This window comes from Miscanthus floridulus, chromosome 3 (assembly GCF_019320115.1).
Source record: "Miscanthus floridulus cultivar M001 chromosome 3, ASM1932011v1, whole genome shotgun sequence".
NCBI lineage: Eukaryota > Viridiplantae > Streptophyta > Magnoliopsida > Poales > Poaceae > Miscanthus > Miscanthus floridulus.
In genome coordinates this window covers 53,100,941-53,114,521 of record NC_089582.1, presented here as the reverse complement: position 1 = coordinate 53,114,521, position 13,581 = coordinate 53,100,941, and the positions used below count along the sequence as shown (strand labels likewise).

The 13,581-nt window shown below is 43.6% G+C and overlaps 1 protein-coding gene across 1 annotated transcript; it reads right to left on the bottom strand.

Annotated features, from left to right (window-relative positions):
* Positions 1–798: 798 nt before the first annotated feature.
* Positions 799–6,393, bottom strand: LOC136541659 (potassium transporter 18-like). Its single transcript, XM_066533661.1, has 10 exons — positions 5,935–6,393; positions 5,357–5,513; positions 4,953–5,178; positions 4,182–4,427; positions 3,569–3,619; positions 2,899–3,156; positions 2,754–2,806; positions 2,479–2,593; positions 2,151–2,405; positions 799–2,067 (listed from the first exon to the last, which is right to left on the bottom strand). The coding sequence occupies exons 2-10, from the start codon at positions 5,477–5,479 to the stop codon at positions 1,028–1,030; spliced, it is 2,367 nt and encodes a 788-aa protein (XP_066389758.1). The 5' UTR covers positions 5,480–5,513; positions 5,935–6,393; the 3' UTR covers positions 799–1,027.
* Positions 6,394–13,581: the final 7,188 nt, after the last annotated feature.

Sequence of the window (13,581 nt, the reverse complement as noted above, 5' to 3'; positions counted from 1 at the left end):
CCTTAAACTTGTCGTCCATCCTTTGAAAACCGAAATGATTTCCATCGTAGGGGCATGACAACCATGATTGCCCAATCGATCTCTATTACCGTGACCTAACTCAATTGTTTCTGCAAAACACACGTTAGTCACAGTAAACACGTATTGTCATTAACCACCGAAACCCAACAAGGAGCCTAGATGCTTTCAGGTTGGAGTTCAATCCGATTCACTTTTTCTTGATTTCTTTTCACTTTTCTACCCCAGTCTAGATCTACCAACTAGCAACCTGGCTTTGATACCATTGATGAAATTCTTGGACTATCTAGGCGTAGATCTAGTGAGTAATACTTAACTTAGATAGAAGACTTGGGTCGCCAAGCGCAGTGATGGCCATGACGTCGCAGCGACGTGGCCACCGGTGTTGAAGTAGAGGTAGCATCGTAGTGGTGGTGCGGTCCAGTGACGACGGTGAAGGCCGGTGGAGCTTCCCGTCGCTCACAGCGCTCCCTCTAGATCGGACTAGGGTTAGACTCGATGTGGAACTAGCGAGTCCGATCAACCTCATGTCTTGTACCCCAGCCCTCACCGTCCTTTTATGGCGCTGCGCGACGGGCCCATCAGCCAGGAGAACCGGCTAAGCGCCCCCAATCAGAGCACGGATCAAGGGCCCAATTGGCCATTGGACCAACCGGTGGAGATCATCCTAACATTACTAACTCCGGTTTGATCAATCCCCAAACAGTTACATTTTTTTTTACAAATCCTTGCCCTCCCATGAGATATGAACAAACTCTGGTTCCTCATGAACATTGGCCATGGAAGCACTAAAATTACTCTGGATTTAATAACCAGCTATTACAGATGTGCATACAGTACAAGTTCTACATGATGAACATGACCACTATTGATGCTCCAAATGGTCACATATGATGCTGTACAATTCTTTCAACTATTATACCCCTATTACCTATGAACAAAACACAGCTAGCTTCTCTCGAGTGGTTCTGAAGCTGAACTCTCATCTACATGTATTTGGTTTCAGTGCTTACACATAGAACACTTGCCCAACATTCAGTAGGCTCTCATGGGGAACATTGAAGATAGCACTGTTCTCCCTGCAGATCTTCCTAAGGAAAGCATACATGTAGTTGATAGCAATCTTCTTGATGAACCCTGAATCCCTGCGGGCCCTGATGATCGTGTTCCCGAGGATGTGCACCACCCCAGCGTCCCTGCATGCATTCAGGAACCCAATCTCGTCGCCCACGGTCTGGTACATCTGACCTGACGACATGACCTGGCTGTTCCCCATATGATTTGGGGACTGCACCTGTATAATGGAGTCGTGGGATGTATAGCTGAGATCCATGTTTGAACCGGTGCTGATGCCATTGATTCTTTGGTTGGCGTTGCCTGCCTGCTGGTTCAGCTCAAGGGTGCTGTACTCATCAGAATCTGTGTACTCTTCCATCATACTCTCCAGCCTGACAAAGAGCATCAGGCTGTTGAAGAGCATCTGCTCGAAGTCATCATCCTTCTTGTGGATGTCCTTGTAGCCATACCGTGCCACGCATCGAAACATGTGGAAGTTCTTGGGACCAATTCGCTTCACAAGGAACCTTTCATCCGCTGGCACGGTGTAGACAGGAAGGTATTTCACACAGACGAAGACCAGAGTGGAGTGGATGGCAGGGAGATTGGTGATGAAGTGTGAGAAGATGTGAGGAACACCACTTGCCAGCTCGGTGTAAACCAGGCCCACACCAGGCACCCTGACCAGACCAAGGCTTGGACCAAGGCCTAGGATCCATGCCATGGACACCTTGCTGTGCATCTCAAATTCGTACCGCTTGAGTGTACCATAGTGCCATACATACATGATGATGAGGAAGGCGACAGCAAACACAAGCGGGACCCAGCCACCCTGATCGATCTTCCGCACCACAGCAGTGAAGTACGGAATTTCAACAAGCAATGACAGCGCGGTGAAAAGAATGACCAAGGTCCAGTGGCTGCGCCACACCAGCAACATTATGGGGATCATGAGAAATGTTGTCACAAGCATAACCATTATCACAGCAGTACCTGTTTACACAACATTAGTCCATGTTAGTAACTGAGCTGGAAAGTCAAATTTGTATGCAGAGACAGATATGGGAAGACTTTACCATATGCATTTGCTATCTGACTTTGGTTTTTAAATCCAGCAGTGACAGCGATGCAGAATATCAAAAGGATCCAATTAATATCGGGACTGTATATCTGGCCTAGATACTTCTTGGAAGTATGGATAATTCTCACTCTGGGGAAGCACCCTAGAGCAAGTGCTTGCTTGATAATTGAATGGGTCATCGATATAGTTGCCTGACTAGCAACTACTGCAGCAGCTGTTGCAACAATGAATGATGGCCAAAGTACAGAATCTGTACCAAATAATAGTGTCAATGTGCATTCATGTATATATGGTAAACGAAGAATCCCTCTCTCTGACATTACCTGGAAGGGAATGATAGAAGGCATAGGAGACATGGTCTTTGTTCTGAGCTATATAGGCAGCTTGGCCCGTATACTGCAAAAGAAGGCATGGAAACACAACCACCGTGAAAGCAATCTGCACACAAAAATGTGATGTCATCAGCAGGCAAGCAAAAGGATTTACTTCTGTACTCATGTGAGAAGAGTAGGTAAAAATGTACATTTGCCTCTAAAAGGTTCCTTGGTTATCATAAGAACATTTTCACAGCTAGTAACAAAGACAGGCAATAAACTACCTGAATAGCTTGTACAGGGAAATATGAAAGATCAGCAAACAATGCTTCTGTCCCTGAAACATGGCCCAATATTTCAGTCCTGGTAATTGCCATTAAACAAAGGACAAGATTATTATTAGTATAAAATTAGGAAAGATGTTCAAACCTGTAATGCTAAGCATAATTCCTCCTAAAGAAGCCCAGCTAGTCTTCCCTCGCTTAAAGTACCGATATACATAAATAGGATTAAAAGCCTTGAGAACAGATTGATCGTATTTGGAAATGTTTACGGCGCCCAGGATTCCAATGAGTATGAACCAAATAAATACTATTGGAGCAAAAAGCCAACTGACTTTATCAGTACCAAAGTGCTGCATGCTGAATAATCCAATCAATATGACCACAGAGACGATGACAACCACATCTGATATGGGAAAAAAATGAAAGAATTCAGTCATCCACATACTGATCTCAGTACAATGATCAATGATCATCTGTCTTTTAAAACAGCCACACTAAACAAAACTATTCAGTGTACTACATTACCACTATAAAGATTACAAATGTGAAGGGAAAATTCTCAAATCACAGTTAACATGTTAACATTATTCTTTGAATAGACTCTGAAGAAGGTTATCATTTTACTAGATAAAACGGCATGGAAAGTTATGTTGCTTTGTTATTCACATCACACCTCCACATTTCTAGTTGAACTACTGATGGTGAAGAAATTAACATCATCCACTGAGTGTAATAGCAGTTAAAGATATGAAAGAGCAAGGTATAAGCTAATGAATGCAGGAAAAACAATACTAACTTCCAAATTTCACAAGTACCATTTCTCATTCTGGGCTCTTCCACTTGTATTCCTCCAGTTGCAGAAAGAACTGCAAGTTGTGATGCAAACTTAAGATCAATTCACTTGGGCAAAAGTAAAATAGCAAACATCATAAAAAAGATATATGTAGCACATTTAAAGGGGTGGGAGGGCATTATAACACTGAATATTTTCCTGGTCGAATATTGTTAACTGAACATTGAGCAATGCAACAGCAATAGAAGGTAAAACAGAACATCACTATGGCGTAAGTTTTTTCCATTTTAAAGAATGAAAACAGTTATAATTTGACAAATCATGTGGTTGTGGGACATTATCTAATTGCCAAAAACGTTACTGTATTTCCTGGAGGAACTGTTAACATTATATTTCAAAGGAACTGCCAGCATGCATTCCTTGGAGAATTTTTTCAGTGTCCAAATGACTTCATTAATATTTATGTTCAGTATGGCAATGATAGAATTTGTTGAGAAAATATGCTGTTTAGCAGTTCACGTCAAACTAAAAGCTGTAATCTAAGTTCTCATCAAAATATTAATTTCAGTAAATCTGGTAATAAATGCATAGTAAAACATAGAGATTTTTCATAAAAATAACATAAAGATACTCACCTGATATTGCAGGAGTGAGGATTCCATCTCCAACTGCCATACAAGTACCAAAAAGAACAAGAATAAGAATGACATTCTTCCTGATTTCGTGTCCCTCTAACCATCTTTTAATCTTTGCAGCAAGAGATTTCTCATCATATGTGTGGCGGCTGTATGTTGTTAGTTCTTCATCTGTTCTATGCTGATTCGGAATAGTGTTTATCTTTGCATGCCGACAAAGCAGTGAGTAAAGAGCAAATGTTCCACCTGGCATTACAGTAAAACTCTATTATGTTGATATTCATTATCACAGAATTTGTAAGCCAAACTGATTGAAAATTTACTAATATGTGGAAGATCAAGTACTGAACATCACAGCATGCTGCGGTGCGCAAATCTTTGCATCCCACAACCAAATGGCTCAAAACACATATTGGACAATATGGAATATTCACAATATGAGGCTTTCCTATCACGCTTTTCATCAAAATATTTAGTTCAGTTTGCTTCTGGGAGTTCAGAATGATAATGCTAATCTGTTAGAGGTATGATGCATTCTGACTTCGAGCTAAACCAATAAAACGCTTAAATGATTGTAGTGTTGCATGACATGAATCAAAACAAACTGCAGAAAGCATGTGAATGAGAAATTTAGCAAATAAGCACCCTAGGAGAACTGTAAAACAATATAGTTTAGTTTTACTGCATCCTCTGAACAAACTAGAATGATCAGATTCTTTCATAACTGAAGCAGAAATTTCAAGGAAGCAAGAGTGTAAGACATATTCGTACCTTGGCCATTATCGTTTGCCCTCAAGACAATGAAGACATATTTAACAAGTGGAATCAGGGTAAGGGAGTAAATAATAAGCGAGAGTGCTCCAATAACTTGTTCGGTGTCTTCTATTTCACGAGGGAAAATGTTGTAGAAGACATATAAAGGCGATGTGCCTAAATCTCCAAACACCACACCGAGGCTTTGGAAAGCTAGTTGTAACAGCACAAGTGTAGGGTAGGTCTGCGTATGCAAAAGGGGAAACAAGAAGAGGGCAAATTTACTGACCACTCATTAGCAGATCAGTTACATAGACACTAATAATCCGTAAAATGAACCAGTTATCACCACCTAAGGTAGCATTTCAGCATTGAAGTTGTGAAATGAAAAAGACCTTTGTAAACAGTTACGTGATAATCACCTTTTCCCTGTACATATTCCTCAATCTCCCGGCCTCTGCATCCATGGGCTGATCGAGATTCCTTTCCAGCTCCCACATAGCCCCCCTACTAGTCTGCTCATTTGCTGTGCTAGTAGTCTCCATGGGTTCAAACTAATCAGCAGCACGACCTTGCAGCCTGCAGGCATCAAGAATATATCAGTCTGTTTCCGAAGCCATCACAAAGAACAAAAGCTCTGAACTTGAGCAGCAAGAGAAGGCATAAGATGGACAGTTTTAAACTGTCTCGAGATCAAACTTCCATGAATTTGTGAGTTAACAACCAGAATTCAGGATATCTGACATTAACACATAGTTGTTCTAACACCAAACATCTACAGCTGATTAACTCAAAGTCATGCATCCAAAGAACAAAGTTGATTTCCACTATTTCCGAATGATATGGAACAGTGTGGCGGGAGGAAAAGGTGATCAAATAAGCATGCATAGCTCCAGGTTTTCATGACAAACAAAATAGAAAAGAAAACAGCAAAATGATCAAATTCTGATGCCATTTCTGCAGTATCTACCAACAATGGAAGAGATAATCTGTTGCTAACCTTGCAAACTCAGGACAAAGCCCCAATGAATGCCGGGATTCCAGACTCAAGAGCACGCCAAGATCAAAACTTGAGCGGAAATTCGCGCGCTCCCAGCATCAGTGCAGGCAGCCGGCGACGAGCCCCCGAGCCTCCGAAAGCATTCCAAGGTGGATTTGTGTTTTTTTTCCCCTATGGCGTCCTCGACCTCCTCCTATTCACCTCTTCGCAGAGATTCGCGGGGCGGGACCGGGAAGAAGAGACGCCGCTGCCGGCTGCCGCGCATGCGCTGCACGAAGTGGAGGAGGACCAACCGGACCCTCGCACACGGACCACACGCGGAGAGGCGCTGCCTGCCAACCCCGCGGCGGAGAGGATGGGGACGGATGCGATCGGTTTTTCTAGTAGGAGAATAATTAATAATTGGCAAATCTCTTGTCGGATTGCAGAGCTGATGGAGTGGACAGGATTTGGCTGCAGCTCGTCGCGATGCGATGCGTCTGCACTCAATAATAGAGGAGGAGCAGCAATAATCAAATGCTAATGGCAGGTGCGATCAAAAGTCAAATCAACTAATCAAGTATCTTAGGCCTCGTTCGGCTGGTCCCAGACCTGGGCTTAAACCGCTTTTTTTTTTTTTTAAAGATGGAACAATATTTTTCTCTCATAAAATTTTATCGTAAACTGTATTTTCAGTTATTAACCATGCTTTTCTGTACCAACCGAACGAGGCCTTAATCACTTATGTGATGCCCATATATCGATCGATCTATCGTAATAATCTAATGTTATTTGTATCGGGTGGCGTGGCGTCGGTCTAAACATGGCAGACGCAGCTTCTGTCATGGGAAAAACTCCAGATGCATGTGGTATGATTAGTAGTAATAGAATTAGCAAGAATAAGTAGTCAGTTCACTGGTTGGTTTCAGCCAGGACTTATCAGTCGACCAATAATATTTTCTTCTTATATTAAATCAGCATCCGTCAAACTTACCAGCCCAAAAACTAACCAACGAACAGGCTCAGTAAACATGCGTAGGATAACAATTAGCTGGAGTGACTGCAATTAGGTCTGCACTGCAGCTATGGCTAGTCTATTTCGAGCTGAGCTAGGCGGAAACGGCAGCTACTTCATATCCAATAGCACAGCAGCATACATGTTTGGTTAGACCCCTTCGTTGTATAGGTCTTAGGGCAACCTAAGATATTGTGTCAAACAAATTAACTACATACTCTCTTTGTCCCGTTTTAACTGACGTTTTAGCTTTCGGTCCGGTGCAGCAAAGATTGTTTGAATGCGGACGTTGTGAGCGTTTGGGTGCATTGAAGAAACTGTGAATGTAGACAATTTACTGCATTACCAAAACGACAGTCAAAGCGGGACTGAGGGAGGAGGTCACACTCTCCTATTTTAGAATAGAGTTAAATGCACGTCGATGAACTTATCTAAAAATGTGCCATTTATGTCCATAAATATTGAAATTGCATTCATCGGCCCTTAAGCTTGATTATCCATTCACTGCAAACGATCCTACCTCGTCACCGTCATTTTACCGACGTCGCATGACCCTTTCCATTAGTTTTAGGACTTAACGGTGTTAAGTCGAGTGTGAAATGATGATTTTGCTAAGTGAAAAATAAATCGGTGTAGAGTTCAGTTTGTCTGTGTTGAATTTTGGCGAATATTTCACATAGTTTAAGGTTATCATAATTGCATAAAATAAGAAATATATTATTTTTATATAATTATGATAACCTTATACCATTTTAAATATTTATTCCTCAAAATTAAACATAGACAAACTCAACTCTACATTGAGTCATTTTCACTCGGGGTAAACCGTTAAATCCTAAAACTAACGAACGTGCCATATAAGAAAAAATAAAGATAGCTTTCAGGTCAAATTATAAGTTCATGGAAAAAAGTCAAGAAAGTATGCCGAACTTTTTTCACATTAAGTCATTTATAAGTACTCTTTTTTAGATTACACAGTATTCATTGTCGACTAGAACATTGTCTACTCTTCTAACCACTAGGATATAGGTCCTTTTGCAAGTACTTCGTATTACGGTTACAGTCCGGCCACAAAAGCAATACAAATACATGGGTCCTGTTCTTCAACACTACTTTAGCAGTATTTTTCAACGAGGAAACAATGTTTCCCTCTCACAACAAATCAGCTGTGGCAGAACCGCCTAATCTAATGTCTCACAGGAGTACTCGTCTTCCATTAGACACTAAGCACTCGAAGGAGAACACTAAATTACTCAGTTCCGTTGGGCACACCCTAGGGGATAACCCGAAAATCCACATTTCCCATCAGGATCACAAATGAGAGAATAAAGCTTACATCATTCTTCACTATTTCTTACATCATTTTTAATACGACATCAGAGTATAATATTTATTGTTATAACAACGGAATGTAATAATATTATCAGAGTTATGAACAATTTAATTGAACAACGGAATATAAACATGTGAACAGAGTTACAGCGGAAATGAATAACTAATCAAGACATGATAAAGTATTGATATATAAACTACGACAATAGATTATGAAACTTTCATTTATAAAAGCATTTGGTGAGGGCTATAAATAACAACTACGATCGCAGCATAAAGGAATCCTCGCTGAGCCCACTAGGAGGAATCCACACATAAGAGTCAGCCTTAGCATCCACCTGTAACCTGCAACAGGGAGAATAAAACCCTTAGTACTCAATTGTACTCAGCAAGACTTACCCGACAGGAGGAAAGAAAAGACTCCAAAGATATACAAGGCTATTTGGCTTGTGGGTTTATTGTATTTGCATAAAGCATTACTAAGCGTGCGTCCTTATATTCGATTTTTATTAACAGCCGTATTGGTTCATTAACTAACCATTCTATGTAAGCACCTGTGCTACTTTCAAGCAGGTGGTAAGCAATCAGATTTCCTTTTTCCATCTTCCATCTTTCATCTTTCAGTTCTTACTACGGTGCTAGAGTTAAGACAAGTCATACCGACTCGACAGCGATTCGTGAACCACTGTCCTCAGCTGGGTACCCCGAAAACACACGTCCCGCTTATACCTCGAGCATAAGCAGGACCAACCCATCACTCTCCTATCCTGGGTGTCTAGGTCCTCGTCCAAACTGGGACTCCAAGCCCCCGCTCCTGTGTCCCGGACTCAGTGCGGTGCAAGGACCACCTCCACCAAAAAACAAAACCTTGACAGTCGGTCCGGAAAGAGCCGGATCCACAACAAGAGAGCAACAAGTCTTTCAAGCGTCCATACACAAGTATGTGCTCGAGATAATAAATCTGTGACTTGCCTAACGTCTTATGCAACAGTCGGTCCTTAACCGACATAGATAGGGAAAAACAGTGTAACCAAGCCATGCCCCGTGTCCACGGTGACACAACCTCTTACACCCACCAATACCCAAACCATATCCCTGCCCCGTCACCATTTATCATTTCCACCATTTATATTTTCCAAGTGATAATAATATAGTAACACATTTCACTATATCTCGCGAGCGACAGGCAATCACTCGACTTATACCGGAGTCCTGTAGCATAGCAATCTACACGATCCTGTCATACTAATAAGACTCATAGGATATATATATATATATATATATATATATATATATATATATATATATATATATATATATATATATATATATATATATATATATGCAAGTGGGTTTCATTCAACTCCTTAAAACTTAATGCACAAATATAATTTAAAGTGCAGAAAAATAGGGGTTATGCACCGGGGCTTGCCTGGGTAAGATATATATTAAAAAGTTAGTATATGCATCTTCAGATCATCCACCATCAACTGAATAGAAAGCCCATTGCATCATCTCCTGAAGAGAATACCATTATACCATTTTTGGATTCCCAATCATCCTTCAATTGATCCGTTGATCCATCATCGTACCTATATGATATGCATTGATGCAAATGCATAGATGTAAATAACCAACGATAGCCGAAACTCTTAGAAATCCGATCACGTCTCACAAGCTAACGAGATAGCTCTAACGCTGGTCTATGTATCCATGTTGTCGAATAAGGTATTACTTCCCAACCAAGGTTTTAGTTATACAAACCCAAGTTGTATTTTTATTTCGTTCTATCAATTTAATCTTTATTCGGAATAGGGCATCATTATCTATTTAGCAAACTAATTATTCAGGAGCTACAAAAATTACAGCGAGTACCTAATATTGCTAGGAGCCTATGGTACAAATTTCAGATTCAACAATATTACCAATTTATCACAACCATTCCTACAAGTTTATATTTTTACAATATTAAGTACCTTAAATTAATTATATAGCTTCCAAGAATATTTTCAAACTATGTGAACAAAATATACTAACATGTAGATCATGATTTTAGGAGACTAACAAAACTGGTTTCACCATTTTTAGATTGCTATACCATTTTATATTGATTTTACAATTTAACTAGAAACCTATATTCGAAAAGTATTTAAATAACGGAAAGAGCCAGAGGCAACCCATTTTGGCCCAGCAGTCAAAGCAGCCTAGGCGGGGCGCGACATACGTGGCCCAGGCATGGCACTCCGTGGTAGACCGGCCCAGCGCACGGCGCAGGTGGTGGCCCAGCAGCCGGAAGTGACCGGCCCGCACGAACGCGTGGCCTAGCGCACAGTGCGGCCTAGGCCTGGCCAAGCGGCGCGGCGAGCCCTAGGCGGGCGTGCAAGCGGCCCACTAGTCAACCCATGTAGCCAACGCAGCCCAGGCGGCAACCACAGGCTGGCCCAGCGCGGGTAGTGGCGCGGCACAATAGCGAATCGGCCCTAAGCTTCTTACAAATCACCCCGCAGTACATCTGCACTATTCACTCGGGTCACGTATTTTTGCACCGAGAACCTTGTACAAATTTTCTACTTTTATTTATACCCTTCTCACCTCATCTTCTTCACACAGAGGAGCAGAGGAGCACAGAACAGGCACGACGACCGGCGGCTGACGAGGAGCAGGCCAAGGCGATGGCGCTCCAGGGACTCGGTGGCTCCAGCGCGGTACACGGCGGGGGCGCGGCGCTGTGAGGTAGGGCCGACACTAGCGGGGTGCTACAGCTCAAGTGGCAGGAGCTCGCGGCGACATCGGCAGCATGAAGCTGCGGCCGTCGAGGAGGATGCGACGCTGCGGCACGGCGCACGGCGAGCAGCAGGGCACGACGCACAGCGAGCAGCAGGGCACGGCGTGCCTAGGAGAGGCAGCACCGTGGAGCAGAGTGGCGGAAGAGCAGGGAGCAGCGTGCCAGACCTCAGCGGAAGGGATGGCCGACCATGGCTGGGCGGACGAACCAGCAACGCGGCGACAACTGTGGAGCAGTAGGCCCAACGCGGACCCGAGGAACGCGGGCGCGCTCGCTCGCAGGGATGGGCCAATATCGGTGGGGAGAGGCAGGGCTAGGCTCCAGTGCGGCCATGGGGCTCGCGCGCGTGCTCGCGAGGGTCGACGACGGATGACAGTGAGGCAAGGTGCTACATGTGAAGGAGAGGAAACGAGCCAGAGCAGCGCGCTGGCCTCGGTTAGAGGAAGAAAAGCGGCGTTGCGGGCATGGGCAGGGCAGCGGCTGAGAGCTTCGCGAGGCTCGGCGTCCGGGCCAGGCAACGGTGGTGCGGACAAGTAGAGGAAGGGCGAGGGAGATGGAGTAGCTCGGTCCTCGGCTTAAGGCGCACAAGGGCAGCAGACAGACGCATGAGGGCAGGTGAAGCACAGAGGACAGACAGAGACAAGCCGAGGGAGGAAATAGAAAAGAAAGGAAGAAAACGACGTGAGCGACCGGCCAACTTCCACTATGCAGGGACCGCGCGGCGTGCTCCGGCAACATTGTAGCATGACAGGACGATGCGAGCAGCAAACAAGCAAGGCAGCCAAGACAAGCAAGGTAGGCAGCGGAGGCAAGACAACCAGCAACGTTGATGGTGAACGCATGTCGAGAGGAGAGGAAATGAGATAGGTCCCAGTGTACCAAGCAGATATAGAGAAAGAGAGGGAATGCAAGCAACGCAGGACACGGTAGTAGCAGCCCGGCACAAGGTCCACGCGCTACGGCATAGCTCTTTCTCAATAACACGCGCCGGGATACGTACGTGAGGGAACACGATTTTAAATATAATTTTCGATTTTTACCGTTGACGCGAAAAGCTGGTTTTTAATTATTATTATTTTTTAATCCAAGAAAATTGTTTTGTAATTTTTCTTAGGCCTAAATCATGGTGCTAAACAAGCTCGTAACACCAGGGGTGTTACCACCAACTCCCCTTAAAAAGAATCTCATCCCAAGATTCGAAGCAAGACCAAAGGAGGGGAAATGCGATTACATTCCATAGATCAGGGATTACACGAAAGATTACACAACTTCGAATACTAAACCACACGGGATCTAGGGATACATGGTTAAGAGCAACTTAATACAACTGAGACTAAATCCAGAAGTCAAGATAGACGAGGACAATGGAGAAACAACAAGATAATGATTATCCAAAACATGGTGTAGGTCCAACAAATCCAGAAACAGTCGACTAAGAAGTAAAACATCATGAACCCTAAGATTAACCACCCCAAAGGGAACTTGAACTTCTTTGATGAACTTGATCCTTTCCTCTCCTTAGATTACACCATCACCTCAGACTGACGAACATAATTCCATGAGTGACGACTGGATCTCGTAGCTCTGCTCCGAATGCGAGGGAATGGGATGAAGAAGAAGAGCAAGGACTAAGGGTATTTTATATAGGTGAATGGAGGTGGAGTGCAACACACTAGAAGTGGAGACGGCATAAATGGGATACACAGACGGTTCATGTCGTGGAAATAAACATGACCAAGGTGCGCTCCCTGCCCAAGCGAGCGGATGGGAAATAAAGGAGAGGAGATAAGAGGGTGCGCTCGACGAGGGAGATGTGCGGGCGGTCATGTCCCCAAAAGAAGAGAGAAAGGAGAGGGAAGGGGGGTCCGATACGAGGGACGAGGCATGAGAGCCGACCAGATGCTGGGGAAAAAGGAAAAGCGCACAGTGCACAAGGACGGTGAGTGCGGCACGATGGCGCGGCCACGCGAAAACATGGTGCTAAAGGCCCGCTACAGACAATGTTCCCAGGGCACATAGTGAAGTGACCCAGCATGCGTAGCGCAGTCAACTAAACATAGAGCTTAGACATGACATCCACTCAGACTTTTACAATCACTCCCGACTACCCGATGCTAACTTTCCTTACTACTCTTCTTTTTCTTTCCTTTACTCGACCACATCCGTCTTTCATGTAGACTGAGACCATGCCATACTTTCTTCCTCAAAAATCACATCCTTTTGTTTACTTAGAGAGAACACTATCTTATCAACCCATTGTGGATTTCCCGTTTAAACACCTGAACATTTCCAAAGAATTTATTTGTAGCAAAAGTGGTATGGCGGTGTAACTTGGTAAAGGTATTTGGTCAACAACCTCGATACCAGCGTGTGCCGAGCAGCGTCACCATGTGGCAGCTGTTCCACAAGGAGCCCTCGGTTTTGTCGTGGCACCATAAGCTATTAACTAGGCAACTACTACCAATTTACACGCCATGAAGGCGGTGGGGTCATAGACCATAGAGTAAGGGGAGTATTACAAGGGAAAATTCAAACA

What these genes read in the sequence shown, in the direction of transcription:
- LOC136541659 (XM_066533661.1), bottom strand. Translation starts at nt 5,479, where the DNA reads ATGGAGACTACTAGCACAGCAAATGAGCAGACTAGTAGGGGGGCTATG. An exon ending in GGCAAACGATAATGGCCAAG is followed by an intron (nt 4,428 to 4,952) that starts GTACGAATATGT and finishes CTGTAATGCCAG; the next exon opens with GTGGAACATTTGCTCTTTAC. An exon ending in AGAGCCCAGAATGAGAAATG is followed by an intron (nt 3,157 to 3,568) that starts GTACTTGTGAAA and finishes TTCCCATATCAG; the next exon opens with ATGTGGTTGTCATCGTCTCT.